Raw genomic sequence first — 21,664 nt, forward strand, 5'->3', positions numbered from 1 at the left:
GAACGCGCTTGCATACAGAATACTACACCACCGTTTCGACGGGATTATATCCGACTCTCTGCGTGCGTGCACCCGTTGTGCCCATCGGGAGCACACGTACGTGTCTGCTGGTATCGTGATCTACACGCGAATCACGAAAGCTCCGCGCATAATTCGATGCTAATGGTATTTGGGTCGGGCCGATCTTCCAGCGACCGATCACGGTAAAATCCGTGATGATCATTTGAAAAAGAGGTTCTTCCCTTTCCCAAGCGTGCGGATTAAGACAAGCCATTTGTTTCTCTGACAATCGTGATTTCGTAACGTCAAGCGCAACACATATGAAATAACTTGCGGACGATATAATCTGAATATCTAATCGAAATAAAATGATAGCAAATTGATTTGATGTAAAATTACTCGATTTAAATTGCAAAATAAGTTAAAAAAATAAAAAATGGAAAATTTTAACGGCTTAATTAGATCGGCTGTGAAATGTCTGATTCCTTCTTATTTTTGCAAAATATAGTCTAGATTATGCGGGACTCATTTGCGCCACATAATCACAAACATGCCGCATGACTCGTTCATACCCGCGTTTGACAATCGATTAATATTATTCTCGGTTGCATGGTTCCGATCGTGATTGTCCTAACCCGGCTCTAGCTGGTAGATCAAAGCATGCGAAATCAGGAAGCGTCTGCATTATCCGGAGCGATGGCGCTTAACGTTGCGCACCGTCGCGGATTTCGATGACCTATCCTACCGGCTAATATCCGCTTCTTGCTGGATCAAAGTGCGTAGTTCCGTCAGGCAATGAATTGGCAAGCTCGTCTCTGAAGATGGTGCTGTAATTATAAGGTTGACGACAGCGAGACGACAGCGAGACGAGAGAAGGACGAGGATTGGTGGTGATGACGGTGATGATGGGCCTCAGGAGAGAGAAACGAAAAGGCAACGGGGTTGGGGGACGAAGGACGCGACGAGATGAACGGCGGCTCAAACACCGCGACACAAAATTCACAATCTAATCCAACTAAGCAAATTACTCCCAACTTCCTGGGCGACAGCTACGCACGCTGTCCCTTCGCCTTGCATTCCCGGCAACTTAGATCAAAGGGAACCGGCGTCCTCCTCGGGACGCGCGGGAATATCGCACCCGACGAACGTTTCATCTCACGGCGCCCGTACTTCCGGCACCCTCTTTTCCACCATCCTGACCGTTAGAGCTTGGCTTGGTTTAGCGATTGAACGCGCTCGATCGTTCTGCGATCGCGATCGAGGTAGACGCTCGTGCAACGAACGCGCGAAATGCATCGAAATGCATAGCTTGTTGTACGCAGCGATATGACGCGGGTATTAATGCAGCCAATCTCGATACGAACTGATTCATCAATTTGATATCATTACTGATTTTACATCACAACTTTTGATTCTATATAAGCCATTAAAATATCTGATGGAATGGCCATATTTCGCATTGACTGGACACATTACGTAAACGTCAACCCTCTAGAAAATCACTACGTTCTATTCACGTACACACATGATTGCAAAGCCAACAGTATGGGCCCATAGTATTTCAACCGTGTAAATTGCAAAGTGGAAAATCATATCAGAATAATTGGATCGCGTGAGTATCTATATCTATACGATTAGACTACAAATCCGAACGGCTTTTCGATCATGTGTATCATTTAGGGACGATGAGCCCGCAATCGTACTCGCTTCTAGCTGAATAGAGGCACTTGCGAGATAGAGAGATGGCTGCATTCGACGTCGTCGGATCGCCGGTGGGTGGAGAGGAAAGGTAACACTTCCGGAACGCAATATCATTCGGAGCGAAGCGGACCGTAATTCCCACTTGCTTGGTCTTCGGAGGCGAGGCAGCAGAAGCTGCGTCTGTTGATTATCCGGCTGGTAAACACGGCGCATTGTTATCGATTGGGCCAACAATCTGCCGCCCCCATATTGACGCAATACTGCCTCGCAGTTGCATAATGAATGGTTGGCTAATGACCCTACGGAGCTTGCGGAAACCGCTGCGAGAGAATGACGGCGGGGCTTGGGAGTCGAGCTACTTCCGGCATTAAACATGCACCACCGGCACGAACGAGTTATCCGAGACATTTATCCCATTTGAGAGTTGCCTGACATATTATTTATCATATGCCGATCTATACTATAAAAACTATGAAAAATGATAAAATTACATTTTTTTCTTCATATTTGCATCAGCTACGCTGCTTGGACGCACGTGTTTGTATTGAACATTGTTATTTTTAACAGCATATGATTTAAAATAAATAGAACGTCGTAAAAAAATGTAGATGCATTTTTTCATGTCTTTTTTTTTTTTTTTAAGTATTACACGTCGCTTGATGTTGAAAAGTATTACATATGAAAATTATCTTTATGTAGATTACTGCGTAGCGTGTAGAAGCAACAGACATCTGAAATAAAACGCGAGTCGCTTTGCATACATATCTAGTCAAGCATTCCTGCGGTGCTTTCTAAGAAACAGCCGCATTAATCTTCGAGCACCGTACATAAATTAAGATTTATCTATACTGAATGTCGCAATTATTAAATATTTGCGTATATAATTTAATAAATGTTAAAATGGCAGAAATTGCTTGGAATAGAAATGACTGCAAGCTGTTTTATCAATAATATGAACGTATTTTTTCAAGTAAATTAACCATGTTATCAGTTACAGTCAGTGGTATTTAAAATTATATTATTTTTGGTTTTCAGCTCTGCTGAATACACGGACGCTAATAAGCAGATTCTGACCACTAGTCTGACGCATCACTGTAAGTATAACACGTTTGATGTAATCACTTAGCATTTAGCAATATTTTCAGAAACTAAGCGTATCTCCCGAAGAATAATCTTGTTACAAAAATAAAAAACGGCGTTTAGTCAAATTTTATGTTAATTGTTATAAATTCGATAATCAGCACTGCGCTTAATAAGGTGATTCTCATTTGGATCTAGAAAGAAATTCGAATTGACTTCCATCCTATAGGGAAGATTCTTTTATCGTAGCACCGCGACACGGCAAGACTTTCTTCGCATTTTCGTCGCGTGAATTATTCCTTTCTCGCGGGGGCTCAACGTCGTCTGCACCGTTACGCAACTTGTACTTTAGTACATCCCGACTGTGATTCTTTTGTAGCGGTAGCCGGCTTTCCGTCATTTTGCACGGTTTGCGTCGCGAGAGATGGTGAAACGTTAGACGAGGGTCGCGACTTTCGCATGAAACTTCCTCCACTTTTGTCCCCGGCTGACGCCATAACGACTCTAATCTCCTTACGCTCCAAGCTGTTTTTGCCGACCAAACGAAAGTGCTTATGGCGTTGACCAGTCGGGTAAGAGACTTACAATTTACTTCTATCTAAGAAGCTTTGCAGGACGCGCAGAACGTTGTCGCTATTCTGGGCTTTATTTAATGTTCATGTCATTTTACATTTGTGCTACGATGCGAGTTTATCCTGGCATCCGCCGCTGTAATTTTTTCACAAAAGCGCTCCAGCAGGTACTATAATGTCGAAAGGAAAAACCGTAATATTTTTTTAAATCGATGGAATTAAGAGCGACTTCAAAATTGTAAAAAGATGCGCGCGAAAATAATTCGTAATTGAATAACAGAAAGACGCAATCCTTATGCGACAATTGTATCGCGTAGTTCTGTAAATTTTACAACGCTCCTGTTGTAAAGAACAACTTCTTGTTCTCGTAACTGCGTGAATGAGTGTTGAGACTACATTCATGATTAGTGCACAGAGTGCTCCTAAAATGTTTAATCTAACTTCAACAGCGTGTTCTACTAAACAAAATAACGAGAAAAGTTCATATAAACGAACAATCCACCATCAAACGCTAACTTTTATTTACTTTTGTTATCTCGCTTTTTAATTTGAGTGGTCGGAGCGATTTGTAATTAGAAGTATTTCTAGAATGTACTTACCAAGAAAAGTTGCATTTAAAATATTTGCAATATTCATGTATTCTATGTGTCGTTCGTATCTTCACGTTCTCTCATTTCGTTTAATGTAACACAATTGCAAATTCGACCAAGTGTTTGTTGAATTATTTATGCCTGTGCAAAACGCTCATAATTGCCAAATATAATTTGCAATCTTGGCTCTTCCGCATTAGATTCCGGCTACATAATATACGAGCAAGAGATATAATCTAGTTTAATAATATTATCTAAAATCTTATTGTTGCAGCAAGTGCATAAGATATGCACAATTCCGATAGGAATTCAGTGGAAAGCATTGAATGTTTTAGATGGCGAGAGTGCATTAAACGGTCCGTAAAATTTCCTCGCAAAAATCTACCAACACGTGCGAAATTTCGTTTCTATTTATAGCTTACTCTCTTCTACGGGGTTGTAGAACGTTTCAGAACATTTCACGGATGTAGTGTTGAATGAATCATCCCGCGTTCCTACGCATGACACCCCAGGGGCTTTCGAAGGACAATCCAATTTCCACGACCAGTCTTTCGTTTCAAGAATGTTGTTTTCTGCAGGTCGGAAAAATGACAGTCTGAAAGTCTTGGAGACCTCGTGCTTTCTTTTTCGACGATATCAGGTAGATTTCATCTTTTTATCGATCTTGTATTTCTGTATATTAAAAAGTCAAATGCTACTTTTGCTAAATTTCAAATGCTAAATTTTACTTGTTTATTTTTGATTACGTAATGTCATTTCAATTTCACTTAAACATACATACATTTGAATTATTTATCTTCGATTATAAAACTTGATTATACACACATAAAGTTTCGTGGAGGTAAACCTACATCCATATTCTCGCTTATCGTATTACGTATTATTGCAATTATTACAAAAATTAATTATTCCTCATGGGACTGGAAGTATTCGACTCATTGGGGAATCGTCATTCACATTCGAACATTTATTTCACTTGCGTCCGATTTAATCGCGTTATAATTAAACAATAAATTTCTCTTCAATTTATAATTTACTGATAATAAAGAGAGTTTTTTTTTTTTTAGAAAAAAACAATGTTAAATGATGAAGAACTCTTCATAAATTAATGCAGACCAAATACAGAATAGCAAAATAAAGAATGACTTCAGCGACTGATTAATTATGATGTTTTCATATAAATTCCTACACATTATTATTGTAACTAGCATTCAGAGCTTCTCGAATGTCATGAGACAAATCTACCACATTCGCGAGCCTACAAAAACAGATCAGAGTCGACGATTGCGCGACACGTAATCCCACCCGGAGAATCGTTAAATGGTTCGTGCGACTTCGTATTAGTGAGAAACGACGTTCATCTAGCAGCATCCAACGGAGCCAAAGTGGGTTTACATCGCAGTTAAGTTTCATCGTAACGCCCTCGCGACGGTTGGATGCCGTGATGCTAAACCGTCTTTCCTGCAGTCAGTGACGACGTCGTGCCGGGTGGATTTACCGACCATTTGGCAAATGAAGACGAAACTACATCGTAGATTACGAAGCGAGAGCGAGGCAGAAGTGTAGAATGCAATAGAGTGTCGAGTACTGTATCTATTGGTAGATACCTATTGGCAATGTTTGACCATGTCGTCGATAGAAGTTCGCTTGCCATTGATGCATTTGAATTTTATCTTTTTATAATTTCGAGTAGTGAGTAACATTGCTTTTTTAAATAAAATTTTACTTCTTGAGATTTGCATGAATGATTACTTCAACATTCCAATTCTCAGGTACGCTTTCAAGAATGCAATGCATGCTACTACATACATATATTTGTGATTAAATAGAAGAGTCATTACCAAGAATAATTGCTTCAAAGAGTCGCTAACAATCGACTTTGTAATCACTGCAATCGAACGGAACGGTCGTTAGGATCCGATGCCTTCCTTTTCTGATCTCGAACGAGACGTCTATAAACGGTGCGCGCGGCGATGGACCCGTTTGCTTTCTATCGACTGCTACTTTGAACTTTCGATAGCACTCAGTCTATGACACGTGGAAGCTCTCTTTCGAAGTAAATTAAACGGAAATCATTATCTTTCTCTCTCACGCTTCTTATTTCGCGAGCACATCTCTTTCGCTTTTTGTCATTGTTGGAGCCACGCAAGCATTATTTCTCACTTTGCGCGTCGTTTCGTTTATTAAAAAAATATGTCTTAAGACATTTCGAAAATCCTTATTTATAATACAAAATATTAAATTATTAATAGAACAATTTTTTATTATCACCAAGAATAAAATGCTTCCATATAATTTTTTTTACTCGACTTGTAGATTCATTTAAAATACATAAGATGTTAATGAAATCATGAGATAAATATTAATATTACAGTATCGACTATTGCTAACGAGCAAAAATATACTGTCGGAGATTTCAAGGTGATACATCTACAATTTGTCTGCAAAAAGAGGTTACATACATGTGACGGTTATTCGATACTTGTGCCCCTTCAGCGTGCTAAAAATTTCCGGGAAAATAAATACTGCTCTGATGCTGGAGCCACATTCGTGTCAATATATTCACGCCCTGGCGATGCCTCGCGGTTTTTCGATTTTGTCAGGGCAAACAAAATTTATGAGTAAACCGCTTCACTGTAATGTTATAATGCCATCCATCCTCATCGATTATCACCGCTTTTAATAACTTCTATCTCGTCTCCATGAATCATCATCAATCGCGTGACAGATTTGAAATATATTTAAAACTCTTTTACCAGAGAAAGAGAGACAAGAGAGAGAAAGAGAGAGTTATCTCGGAATAGATTCATCTCAATCGAAAATTGTTACAAGCTGAAACATGAAGCAAGCAATATTTATAAATAACTAATAAACGTTGAAAAACATTTATTCAATTAAAATGCGATAATTTCTTTTTAAATTTGAAACAAATAAACCTTTTTGTCACAAAAAATGGTCTTAGTAAATAAACGTTCAAGTAATTAATGGCAAGTGTGTGTGTGTGTGTGTGTGAGAAAAAAATAAAAGTGTTCAGTGTAATACTTCATACTTATTGACATGCAAATTCTCGTGAATAAAGTGAACAGCGAAAAAAGAACAATGCATATTGTTAATTCGTCGATACAAGCGATCCACTTGATTGAGCAAGCAAGCTCATCTTCGCGAGAGATAACACCGAGCGGGCACGATAGGTCGCGACAAAAGTTAACGAGATGGTGTTAATTAAATCCCGCACGGTCGATCGCGAGTGCGAAAATTTGACAATGGAAGTGCCTATACGTTCTCGTCGGTGCATAGGACATACATACATGTGTATGTATATATATATGTGTATATATATATATATATATATATATATATATATATATATATATATGGAATACGTATAGATATACAATATACGTCAGCTTGTCTATGCATCGACGCGCACAACGCTACCACGACGGATCGGTCGGTGGGCACGGCCGGTGGTCGAACTCCGATGAATCGATGACCGCTTTTAGTAATGATGTGTACATGGCAGGCCATCCTCTCCCGATGGAACGCCGCGCCGGGGTCAACGCAGGACGCCGCGGCCGCACCGGAGGATCGTGTGTAGTGGCAGTCGGAGTTTGCCGAGGGGGACTTATTACGTCCCTGGAATTACCATATAAATTATCGCGTGATGAACCCGCCGGAGTGCGAAACCGTGCACGCTCCGGCCTTTGTCGAGGTTTCGGTTATGGTTAATCGGCCACGCCGTTTAATTGACATTCTGCACCGCAAAATGCCGCGGAGGCCGCCGCTGCCGTGCAATTTTCTTCATCGCGCTATCTATTCGACCCCCGGGGGGGAAAGGGGGGAAGAAGGGGGGAATGATTGACGGCCACATTTAGACCAATTTCTGTGAAGTGTTGGGATTTTCACGTACTCTCAAACTTTCTCTGGGATTACAGTATACATCACGATGAAATAACATTCCGTATTGCAAAAATAAAAAAAAAATAAAAAAAAAATACTTAAGAAAGTACACGGTAAAAGTATACGGTAAATTATTACGATACATAGGTCTTTTTCATCTCCGCGGATAAGATAAGAATATTTTTAAAAAAATTAATAAATGAAGAGACAATCTATTATTTATCTCTGATTCATTTGATGAATTAGATCTGAATAATAGATAATCTCTTCGTTTATTATAAGAGAACGTTTGTTACGTTAAATGCGCCAGTAATATCTTCCATTCGAAACGCTACATAATTCTGTATATCTTGGATTATGTATGGCAAAGCGCCGAGAAATGCACGCGCCGAGCACAAAGTAAATTTCTGCTTGTGCGTACAGTATGCATTATCTAAATTATAAACAGCTACATATGCTATAATTAATGCGCATTCAAATTTCTATCGCTATAGTCGGCGAATGCTCGACAGACGCTTCGAAAACGTTACTAAGATTAAGGCTGTATAATTATCAGACATGATGACATAGAGGCCGTAGCGATGATGGTCCATGGCGGGGGGCTGAGTAAGTCAACCTAATGTTTAAGGCTGTGCCTCCTTGACGAGCAAAGGATTCAACGCGATCTCGATGAATATGCAAAAGTCTTTCTCGAAGTCATATCTGAGTACAGGCGAGTATGCCAAATCTATGTTTCATGCATTCAGATGCCCTTCTTACGTTTCTAAAATGCGGATGGCACCGTGGCGGACTTGAACAATGTCGTTTATTGTTATCTTCATTAGATGCCATTTAAAAACCCGGTCCACATTTCTCGTGAAATTCCCGCTGCGATGTGGTATGCAAATCCCACTCAATTCGCACGAACACGGGGAAACTCTTAAAGCCTTTTATAGTATGCCTTCTCTAAGACTGAATTCGTGGTCTGAAAGTCGGAGTGCCACTATATTCTCGAGTGTAGGTATTACGAGACGACTTTTCGCGCGGGTTATACATATACGTACGGCTGAGGATTTTTAACCCCTTTCTAAGAGGTTACGACACGTGCAGACTGATTTATATTTACGGAATAGCGAATATCGCGGCGGCACACCACGAATACCGTAAAATCTGACATGCGTTTCTCGTTTCCCTCTTGTGCCAAGTTTTCGTTTATTTAACACGACAAACGATGCGCGTGGAACCTAGCGTTGCATATTTTCATTATTCCTACAAGAATAACTTGGTATTGTCGTTGAAGAAAACTTCTGCGTTACGCTGACCTATTATTATACCGTTGGAACATTTTCTTAGCAATAATAAACACGTGCGACATGCCTTAATATTAAGAACTTCTATCCTAATGCTCGTCCTATGTCTCATGCAACACCAACAAATTTTCCCGGAGGGTGCATCGCGTTCCCTCGCGTAAGATTATGATTTTTGGCACCAACTTTTCCTTATTAGAACCCGCTGGAACATTTCCGCGATAATCTTATTAACACCGATAATTTGTGATATGTGATGAGAGAAACGAGTTCATATAACATTTAATATTTCTTTTTCTTTTTCTCAGATTTTATCTCTATTATATAAAATTCTTTAAAATTTATTCATTTCTTAAATATAAAAGAATATTTTACAATAAGACGGCCTCATTTTTATTATCGAAAAAGTAAAATCTTTTCTCTTTGTTATTAAAAGATTAAAATTAATCATTCACTTAATGTCTCTTTATAAAAAAACAATTCATACTTTTTCAGACCTTTTGTCTTAAACTTTTATGTTAAAAACAACGATATGCAATAATGGATCGTACAGACTTCGCAGTCAGCAAGTTCTTGACAGCTCTCTGCGAAGCACTTTATATCGTACAGGCCCATTATATTATCAGCCATGTGTTATAAGTTATAGCAATAAGAGTTTCTCATAGCTGGATGGTCTACTTTATGTTTACGACCCCTTGTAAAAATTTTCTATTAAAACGACGAATGCCGTTCGCAACCGTGAAATAGGCAGTACAGTGTGTAATACTGGAGATATACACATACAAAGCTATTATTTATTTTTTCCACTATGAAATTTTTTCTCTGTTACGATCACGTGAAAAACTGCGCCTTGAACGTTGCTGTAATCACGCACGTAAATTGGAAATTATTCTTCGATCGTTTATTCACGAAAACTAATTTCAAAACACAGGCATGTTAAAGACTATCGCTGAAATAACAGTACGAGAAAAAAAATTTGCGCTACAGCTAATGAGAGACTGTTAAAACTATGTATGCGTGTGCGTGTTTGCTGATGTAATTAAGCGAATTTTTTAATACATTGAAAAAGTTTGCTAACGTTACTAATATCGATATATTAGTAAACGTTTTCAATATAATAACAAATTTCTTTAATTACATCAATAAACATCATTTTAAGTGTAGCATATTTTTAATATTTTTTTCCGTGTAATCAATCAAAAATGAATAGTGCAGAATTTTTTATATCGTTCGAAAAATATTTTATGACATTCCACAATAATTAAATATTCATTTAATAAACAATTTAAAATATAAAATATATAATTTTGCAAGGTCAACAATTTCAAATTTTGAAAATTTTCATCGATTAATATAAAATATTTAAAATATTCCTCTCTCTATCTCTCTTTCTCTCTCTCTCTCTCTCTCTGTCTGTTATATTTTTAAAATTATAATATTTTATCAAATATTTTATCAGTTTACGCTTGTTTTTCTATTTTTCATTGATTAATAAAATAAAATTTGTTGCGCAGAAACGAGCCCGTGTTCGGATAAAAGTCGGATAAAAAGAATGACAGGATGTGAATGTCAAATTGATATGATTGATACAATTGATGAGTATCACTTCACGTGTCATTGGAATTGCTTCAGTGCCGCTTAGTTAAGAATCGTGGTCATGAAAAATATCGGTCAATAACGTGAAATCACGAAGATTGACGGGAGATCGTTCTTAATGTCTCTCTCGTCTCACTCGGAGAGAGGCACTCGACTACGCTTGCGGGTTCTTTCGTTAACTCGACTCGCGCCGCGAAAGGTTTCCGAATCACTTATGGTTTGAGAAGTCGCCCACATTCTCGACGCACTTACGCGAACGAAGGAGGATGCGAAGGGTCGACGAAACAAAACATCGTAAAGTGCCCTCGTATGTAGAGGATGCGACCTGTTAGCCGCTATTGGGGCAAGTGAGAAAAGTGGCTGTGAGAAGTGCACGAGGCGATGCATAAGGGCGCGTTTCCCGAGGACGGTTTATCCCTCCGCCCGGCTTTGCGAGGCATTGAGATTTATTAACGCGACGCCCGACACCGCAGGATGTCTCTCCATAAATTTCACGGTTGCAAATTTCTGGGAATTCACGCCGATATGCTCGTGGTTATGAACCACGTCTCTCGTTTAGCTCTCCCCTCCGATTTAGAATTATGGCTGGATAAAGCTCGTCATTCTGCAACGCGGCCCCCTCTATTTACACCATTTGTGTATCACGACGATCATCGAATTTTTATTTTTAAAAACGAACGCACGAAAGAGTTGTTTATCAACTACGTATTATAAATTTATGACATATATATTACGACCATTATTGTACTTTTACAAAATCGATCTGGCGCAGTTTGTATGTGTTTGCCATGTATACAGAATTTAATTTACTTCCATCTCATTCAATTTTCATATAATATTTGCCGAGTAAATTCCCTGACCAATTCTATCGGATACAGCCATCGGTAAACGGCCGTATTTATTTTCTTTTATTGAAACGGGATCGCGCGCGCTTCATGAGATTGTTTTTGTCATATTCACATTTATATCACGTTTGAAAGTTCACAATTATTATGTATCATTAATCGTACAAATATAATCAATGGGCTATCTTCGTGTACCCACAATGACAATAGACTTAGCATTAATTCTGTTCTTCGAATACGTGACTGAAAACGTAACATGGCCATCCCATTTGTGATACCGGTCCTAAACTAAAATTTCATAGTCCAAGGAACAGTGAGTGATCTTAAGACATCACTGTTCGGTTCTCCCTCGGAGCATCAATCAGCAGTCCCTGCAATCAAGGCAGAGCAACGGGCGAGCGAGGACGTCTCCATGGGAATTTCGAGAGGCATCCACCACTCAATTATCTATCACCATACACATTCAAGATCTTATCGATCTAGAGATCCCTATTTGAAGGAGAATCAACAAGAAAATTCTACAGAAATCTAGGATCACTTTACTTACCGCATAACCGGCATAAAATACTCATTAATAATAAACCTTTATCAATCGTATCATCAAAATTAAAAATCGAATTTAACAAATGTAATAAAATCGCTTCGAATAATTGAATAATCGAGTAATTAATTAATTGAGATATACAGAATGTATTATATATGCAATGTTATCGTATTTTCATCTGCCAGATAAGTCCATAAAAACTACTTTCTAATGTTGTGTTACCGAGAGCATTAGAAGATATAGAAGGCATAATCGAAACCAGAATAAAATTACCATTATCTCTTTTACATATTAGAACCAACAATGCATATTAACATGCCCCGTAGCCTATAGACGTAAACAAGCTTGTCAGTATCCAAGCTAGAATTATCTGCATTGAATATCAGCAAATGTCGAGTATGCAATTCGATTTCGTTCGGCCCTGAATGATTCCGAGCAACGGCCGTGAATGCCTAATGAGTTGCTGTTGTTCGACATTAACGTACTATCGATGTTCCATGTAATGACATCATTGTTATTCCACGCAACAGTTTTCGTGTTACGTTTGATTCACCATTTTGGCATTCTCATCTTAAGATTCTCTTTGACTCATAAACGTATCAAAAGAGTATCAAACGTAGAATTTAGTACGTCTCTCTTGTATTTTCGACGCCAGTTGCTTCGGACATTAAAATTTTATTTTAAAAATTTATCTCAAATATCTAGCAGGAATATTTATATAAGCATAGTTCAATAAATATTTAATTTTTTTAATGCTTTTTATAAGACTATTACGTGCTCTGATTGTTGTCATATAAGTTGTCAATTACTCGTTGCAGATGCTGCAGTGATGGACAGCGAGGGCACGTTGGGCCGCGGCCATGCAAATGGGGGCCGTGGGCTGCGCCGTCAACGGTCCCTGGAATGGAGAGAACGGCGCGGTTATGGTGCCGGTGCCCAATCCAGCAGTGATGATGAAGATAATGCACGTCACGCAGTGGGGCCCGTGTCGAGTTCATCCACTGCAAGAGGTGCTCGTAGTCCCGGTCAAGTCTTTGCCTCCATTTTCGCGCAACAATATAATAGTAAGTGACAGTTTGATTCATTATCGCATAGTTCATTATTTAGGATATAAACAAAATCAGTAGAGGTACGCATTTCGATCGTATTTAAAAAAAAAAAAAGAAGAAATATTTAAATAACTGTTGTATTTGTATTTAAATATACTTACTCTTCTTTCGTTTTTTGTTAAATTTATTTTATATTGAATATATACTAAAATATAGTGTGTACTCTAATTGATAAGAAAATATACTTGCTGATACGAGTATAAGTTACAGTTATATTTAAAACATATTGTAAATCTGCCAGAATTCCGTGTTTGTTATATTCAACAAAACGATACTCGTGTATATTTGCAATTGTTCGTATCCATACCGAAAAAACGTGATTCTACCAACAATCACTGTTCGGTTGTTGATTTTTTTATCACTATCTACTTTTCATTTACGGTTGATCCTATTTTCCTGGATGAATCCAGTGACAATGTAATATTTGTCCGAAATAATGATTTTTCAATCGAGAGATATAATTTTAGTATATTGACACGTCCTTGTTATGTTGTAATAGAATACCTTCATTTGATATTTAATAATTTTTATATGAAAAATAAAATGTATTATTAAATCATGTAATTAATTTCATAACAAATATAATATAGATTACAGCTTTCTATTTAGTAGCAATAATAATTAAGAATATTGTTTTAAGTTTAAAAACAAAATATCACTTGTCCTTATAGTAACTTTTAATAAGTTAATAATTAATTTAATTATATAATTATTTAATTTTAATACTTGTTCCAATGTAATAAACAGATGCAACAATATATTTTCTAAAATTATTTTCAATTAAATTGTTTTTCATCAAATTTTATATACATATGTAACTTCAATTTTGATTTAAAAGAATATTGACGTAAGAAAAATCTTTAGAATATCTATGATAAGAGACATGTCAACAAGAAATTTTTATTTTAATTTATTAAACTTTGTGGGTAAATAAACACTATGTGTAAATGACAAGAAACATTATCAACTACTTCGTTATTAAGTCCGATTGCGTGTCATGACTTTTGCAACTGCTTTAATTGCGGCGCGTCAGACTAAAGTTGCTTCTTTTTCCTCCATTTGATCTGGTATACCAATAACCAAGTTTTACGTGCCTCGTTCATCATATTCCATCAAACACCCAGGAGCTCGCCCATTCAGTCCGCTTCCCTTAATCTCGCCTCGGCTTTCCACCAAACGCGTAGATTAAAGGATTTACGAAATTAGTTTTACTTCCTCGCGTCGTCTACAAGCACTGCCGGATATTACGTTCGAAGACCAAAATCAAGATTGCCGCGCCAGCAACCTCCTTCTAATATAATAACTAATATAATGTGCGAGCACTTTGAAAAGTAAATGAAGCCTCACGAATAATTTTCACGATTATATGCATTATGTACACAAAGCAACGCGAGCTATATCTCGAAGCTGTATCAATAGGAATGAACTTCGCATAACAAATATATTCTAGGGTTAACGACAATGTAAGGAACTGGGTCGGAAAGAATAATGCAATAACTCGGGATAAGTTGTCTCATATGGTATTCCATTATCTACTCCCCTAATATCTGCTTCATCATCTCCCTCGTTGCCTCTCCATTCCCACGTTTCATCGATTCGTCTTGAGGTTGAACAAAGTAGGGGACGTTGTGCGCATCGACGATAGGGATGAACTCAATTAATAGCGATACTCCGGTTTATACTATATTTCTTGGTTGCGGTATCAAGCATGAAAGAGAGAGAGAGAGAGAGAGAGAGAGAGAGAGAGAAAGGGCGAGAGAAAGAGAGAGAGAGAGAGAGAGAGAGAGAGAGTTCAGCAGTCCACCTCACGTCTGTCTGCATTTGTTCCAATTCACTTGCTGCCGATTACCGCGCTGCCTCTCCGCGTCGATCCCACGTCGTCGTCCTACCCCATTTTCATCCCTATTCTCCCATTTCCTCTGCCCCGTATCTACGCCTGACCCCTTCCCTCGAGCCCATCTACCACTCGACTCAGTGGGCACAGCGCAGTGTCACGTAACCGCACTCGAAATGTATCGAAAGAGGCGATGTATCGACAACGTAATGACTCGCCTTTACTAGCCCGCAACTTCTCCTGCTTGTCCCATTCTGTTTCCGCACACCGTCCTCTCTCCGCCTATTTGATACGCACTATTGTAAATCGATATTTATGCAGTTCTCCGCGAAACGAAGCAATCTCCAACGTTTTCCGCCTTTGGAGGAATGGTCGCGTGGTCACGTTACTTCGAAATCTCGTCGTTTATTAATCTATCCTTTGCTCGCTGGCAATGTTCGTCATAATTAATGATGGAAGAGCGATCAAGAGTTTTCTATTCGTGCTACGTCGTTTACATAGCTCAGTGCTGTAGATATTAAGATCGGTAATCGTTTCTTTGACAGTCTCTATAGTCGATGATAAACCACCGTAGAAATAATTCCATAATTACAATCGATGTCTCTCTCTATGCGCGAAAAATCAATAAGACAAAAAACAGTAAATTAGTAATTTTGATAAATATTTTCCAAATCACACTCACATTTCATCTTACGGATGCTCCCTAATAGGGATATATATGTCATGTCATTATCATTTCTGCGATATAATGGAAAGAGATCTCCTCTTTCCTATGCCTTCTTAGCTCGGATCAAAATACCTATTATAGCTCTTCGTCAGACACGGAGAAAAGTGCCGTCTCTTTATTAATGGTATCCGATGTGTCACGTTACAAGAGGGCCCAAGCGTGTCGATATGGATGGCAGCTCTTAATCTCCGTCCGCATAGTCATCAATATATTGATGTCCAGCCATGGGGTCCTGTCTCCAGGCTAGCCTGGACCAAGCCGGCCTAGACATTATATTGCCAGCTCATTACACCAGCAATGGTTCATATCACGCTTTACTACCTTCCGGAAAATGTTGTCCTTCGAAATGACAATGTGTGCAGAAATCTCGCGTATATGATGACACCGTATAACATGTATTATCCCGAAGAGATTATATAAATTGGTAATTTGGTACGGCGAAATAAATACAATGGCAGTCTCCGGGATTATTACGCGAGTGCACGCCTACCTGTTTATCGGGCTGTTTCATTCGCGTTAATCAAATATACGTTTATACGTTATTCAGTATATGGATATTTATACATTGATTCATATGTATCTATTGTTCCATATTTCGAATTGCCTTTTCTCCCCTACTCTAAACTCTAAAATCGATATATCGCACGAATCGATTGAAAGCGCCGCGTGCGTTACCGCCGTTTATGATCTGACACAGCGCAAATCTCGAGGTCGAAATCACATCATCGATTTATATTTGTGTCAAATATTTACAGATCGCGTCGTTATGTTCTCTGCGGATAGCGGTCGGATTGGGGAGGAAGTGTCACGGTCGAAATGAATAAAACAATTTCAAAGATATCATAGCGAAACGTATTCTTAGTATTAACGAGAACTAAAAGCCGACTGTTTTCCCAGCTAAGGCTTCTAAGAGATCTTCTAACCGCGCTTGAGCTCTCCATCTGGCCTCCGAGCATTTTCAAGTTACTACATACCACGGACTCTTAGCTACCCGATGTATTCTCAAGGATTTCAGAAGACGAGGTTAAGCCATGGATAAATTTTTAATGGTCAGATGGAAGTTCCAGCTTCGCGAAGTAATCGTATGGTACACGCGAGATATCGGATAGAGGGGAGATTAGTTTAGAATTCACGAAAATAACCAAGTCATTATAGCTCGGGGATGATAAAATCTCATAATTTTTGCATCTAACCATGACCAAGTTATATTATTTTTATTGCATCAATGTAATATAAAGTAGATTTATAAATTTTGATTATTTAAATCCTTGACGCATGTTCTCCGATACGAATGTTTGTTTGGGAAAACAAATTGAAACAGAATTGATTTGATAGTACCGCTAATTTTCTCCGAGTTGCTATCTTTGCGTGAATGTTATTACGAGTTTTAGGTACAAAGATTATATAATGGAATCCTTATTCGAGTGTAACGGGCATATATGTGGGAGTTGGAAACTCTAAGACGCTAACGTACAGGATTAGATATCTCGAGTTCTCGTAGCGGGCCCGGAAAATAGGTTAAAGCAATAGTCATTAGAAGAAGGTAATGCGAAAGTTTCGTCGAGAAAGAAAGCAACGGTCTACCGTTTCCACTTATTCCATCACGTCAGAAACTTGCACACTAGCGAGCATCGCTATCTAGCTATCAGAAGGAATGAATAATTTAAAGATGTCGGATCGCATGATCGGAATTCACATGTCTGGGATTCGTTTTGAACGTCAAATTACGAGGGGGAGAGAGGGTTCTCTCTTCGAGCGATCGCTTGAATAATTGCGTTACAGACAGTCAATCCATTTAAATCACTCTATTGCCGACAAATGGTTCATTAAAATGCAGCGGATCGAATTCCTGTCGCGCCAATTGCGTAACGTAGCGGGAATATTCTGATAAATTCTAATAAATCTTGTCGATAAACCTGCTGCTGATGGTTGAGAAGGGTCACTAACGCGTTTATGGCAAAGTAAGTTTGTATTAAAAAAAAAATATATCTTTTGCATCATAAAATATTTTTGACGTAAGTTTGCAAACTCAAAACCTTATTTTTAAAACTTACAACATATATCGTTTTGTCATAGGATCGTTTCAATTACCATTATTATTATCCATTATTTAATTTATTTAAAGTTACCAAACAAAATTGACATAATACCTCCACAAAGATATTTTATACATGTTGAATTTCCATTTATACGAAACAAATTCCAGATTGTTTGTGTGCATTTATACATATTATAATATTGAAATTTAAGCTCAATAAAGTTATAAGGTTTGTCCATACATTATTTTCAATATTTTTATATATCATATTTTATATTACAACATTATAAATTATATTTTTATAATGTTAAGCCTGTGATTAATGATTTTCTTGATATTATTCTCTTCTTAAAACATCATAACAACTTTAGCAAATCTTATCTATGAAGTTAATGAGCATTAACTTGATACTATGTACCAAGTGTTAACATTACGTGATCAGGGATTCCGTAATATTCGTATAACGTAGAATCACGATTGAAGAGATACGTAAGGCCTACATGACCATAAGTATCAGGACACGGGCTTGTGTGCTTGACTGAATGTTCTCGCTCTATAGCCCACACCGGGCGCCACCGCAACATAGTCCGGTACGCCGTGCCAGTATATGTGTACATGTATACATTACCAATAAATTTTCGTACAAATCCTTCCCCTACTTCCTAATCTCCTATCACGCAATAACGGTACCTGTTGTCCCGTCCTTAACACTACCATCACGTGAGGCGTGTAATTATAACGTGCTGATACCTCGATTATTCACGCAAAAGCAATGTCTATTTAAAATATTTGCTCGACATCAATATTCAGTAGCAATAATGTCGCGTATCGATCGATTAATACTAGATATTGCTCCGCAGTCAAAGACGAAGTAGTGCGAGTCAATACTTAGTCATACTAATATGTGTCCAGAGTTGGAAAACTTTTAATATTTATATAATCATATAGATATAAATAAAAAACATATACAATAAAGGGATTGCATATAAATCGAATTAATTTTTTACAAATTTCGATTTTTTGATAAATCATTAATTATCCATGATGTACGTTATTTTTAAAATATTAATATCATTGAATATGAACATTGTCTATCATACAATATTACATAAAATCATAGCTTTTTAAAATTACAGCTATTTTAATATACTAGAATCACAGTGATGATAATAACGTTATAAAGGTTTGGCCGTTGTCCTTGACGCAACAACCAAATTACTGACTACACACAAATTACGAACTGGATACGTATCTCCTCTTACCAACTCCTTTTCCTCCTATGCTGCAGCGCTTGATCATAGAGCTCGTTTCAGAATTACGTACCGACCGGCGACCCCGCCGTAAATATCGCTCTCGTTTTACGTAGATGCGACTTCTCATCGACAAAATAAACACGCCGGAGGTAAAGTTATCCTAACGAGGAAATCGTGTCTCTTGATCTACTCAAAATGATGTTTTCCCGTACTTATTATTACTGCGTAATCAAACTTTCTATTCAAATATGATGGAAGTGTAACACATGTACGTATATACATATATACGTAATACATGTGTCCACATTTGCGAGTATCATTTTTGTAAATTAGTGCTTTATTCGATTGGCCGTAAATTGCTATTGCGTATATATAATTGTCCAATCATACTTTTATGGAGCGGTAACATTTAAAAAGAGAAAAAAAAAATTTCTGAGAAGGCAATAATTATCTCGATATTGCATTCATTCGCATAGATTTGACATTTACAGAGCGATTGCTGAGGTAACTAACAATTTAGCTACTGACACAGTTTGACAGTGCAATAATGAATATCTAACAGTCTCGTGTATTTGATTACAAGAGAAACCGAGATGGAGTGTCAAACACCGCTGCAGGCGATTAATAATGGCTAACGATCTATATACGTGATTTAATGAAACGCGTTATTACGTTTCGGGACTCAATGCAAATATCTGAATGTCCATCCGAAAATCGACCGGTGCCATGCATTCGCAAAGCTACAGAGTGAGAAATGCAATATGATCACTCAATATCCAAAATTGCTTATACGCGTCGAATGTAAAATTGTATATTCCGTAACTGTCCGACCAATAGCGTCACGGGCACAAATCGAACATCGGCTCGATGTGAAAACGCTCGTTCCTTTCCGTTGGTTATCCAAATGATTAGATATGCGTGCGAAGGCCAGCGGGCTTCAAAATTTCGCCCGAGCCGATATCTCACCGCTCTGTTTGTCGCATCCGATACTCGCCGGGTAAATGCCGTCGATGAAGAAAAGAAAAAGGGAAAAGGGTGGAAAATGGGAAACAAGCGCGGTATCCGATACCGGGTTTCTCATTATTTTAAGTGACTTCAGAGACAGCCCAGCGTATATATGCGCACCATATATCACCACTTGCCACTCAGCCCTGCAGTATCGTATAATCGAGTTGTCAGGCAAACTACCCCTTACGGAGAATGGGTCTACTATCGTTGTCGCCGCCGCAGACGCCACCGACGCCATAGTAGTCGCCTAATGCACGCGTTATTACGTTACGCGCATTTAAAACTCCCCTCCTGTTAACAGTTTGCCATTCTCTGTCGTCTAGATCGAATCCGTGGAAGATAACGGTGCACTGGAGAGAGAGAGAGAGAGAGAGAGAGAGAGAGAGGATAGGTGTAACTTAGTTGCACGTCGCGTGGTTGGATTTAATGTTAGGAAAGCTGTTGTGGATAGCACACTTCAAATAGCACACTTGATTTTGGATTATCTTCGTAAGACGATTCATGATATATAATTTATGATATAAACTTTACTTCTTCCAATTGTTACTTTATATCGAATCGAAATAGAAAGACAGAAATATTTTTCTTTCTTAAGAGAGAATGTTACGTCTACTGATATGTTACAATGTAAACGTACTGGTAACAGTTAGAGTGGCAAATCGATATCAACGTGACGTCTAGACTGTTACCACACATTAATCGAGATATTCAATTGTAACGATGCGCGTCCTATGTGCGAGCAAATTGTTTCCAGATGCAAATCTACCGATATCGTCTGTTGTATCATCATTCTCTATTACTCCTGAGTCGGTTTGTCACTTATAGCCATCGCGCCCACTTCTGTCATCGCATACCTTGCCAGAAACAGCACTCCTATTATTACTCGCTTTGATGTCGGAGCAGTCCTTCGAATACTGAATTAATTCCTGAAAGGGTACGCATTACGTCATGCGTCCTCAACTGACGTCCTACCGACGTGACTGTCGTTATTTAAGGCGAGCAATTATATCGAGATAATTTTACGACGTTTAACGTGCATTACCGCCATCCAAATGGATTCGGAGCGGCGTAACTCGCAAGTATCGAGCAAACGTTACGTGATATCGAAATACTCGAGTATGTCTGCGCCACTATCTCGTTGGTATCGTTGCACTGGAAAAAGGAAAAAGAGATATAAATCGCTTTCTAGAACGAGAACACTCCAGAGGCCCGAGAAATCCGAGCGAAAAGCCGATAAACCATGCTGGTTTTAATGAACTTTCATTTTTCCGCGCGAACCTTTGGGAATACAAGAATAACAATTTTATTTTCGTGTAAAAGAGACGGCGGGATCGAGTTGGAACGTCGCTATTTATTACTTTCGTTCTGAATCTATTTGTAGATTCATAAAGAAACCGAGAAAAATATAGGAAAAAAGTTTAATTAATAGACGAAAGACTAATAACACATTATATAAATAAACGTCAGATTTTTGCGGTATATGTGCAATTAGCATTCCTCATTCTATTTTTAACATCCATGATTTCTGATTAAATCCAAATCCCGATTTTACACTCCGCGTACAAATTAATTTTGTTCAAG

The 21,664-nt window shown here is 38.2% G+C and overlaps 1 protein-coding gene across 1 annotated transcript in view; it reads left to right on the forward strand.

Annotated features, from left to right (window-relative positions):
- Ten-a (Teneurin-a transmembrane protein) overlaps window positions 1-21,664 on the forward strand; it is a 426,087-nt gene that overhangs the window by 128,117 nt on the left and 276,306 nt on the right. Inside the window, exons 3-4 of the mRNA XM_089070549.1 lie at window positions 2,737-2,795; window positions 12,933-13,178. Coding sequence (XP_088926675.1) covers window positions 12,944-13,178 — 235 coding nt within the window. The 5' untranslated portion in view covers window positions 2,737-2,795; window positions 12,933-12,943. The remainder of the gene's footprint in view (window positions 1-2,736; window positions 2,796-12,932; window positions 13,179-21,664) is intronic.

The sequence above is a fragment of the Pogonomyrmex barbatus genome, unplaced genomic scaffold (genome assembly GCF_055798465.1).
Source record: "Pogonomyrmex barbatus isolate J1 unplaced genomic scaffold, ASM5579846v1 scaffold10, whole genome shotgun sequence".
In the NCBI taxonomy this organism is placed as follows: domain Eukaryota; kingdom Metazoa; phylum Arthropoda; class Insecta; order Hymenoptera; family Formicidae; genus Pogonomyrmex; species Pogonomyrmex barbatus.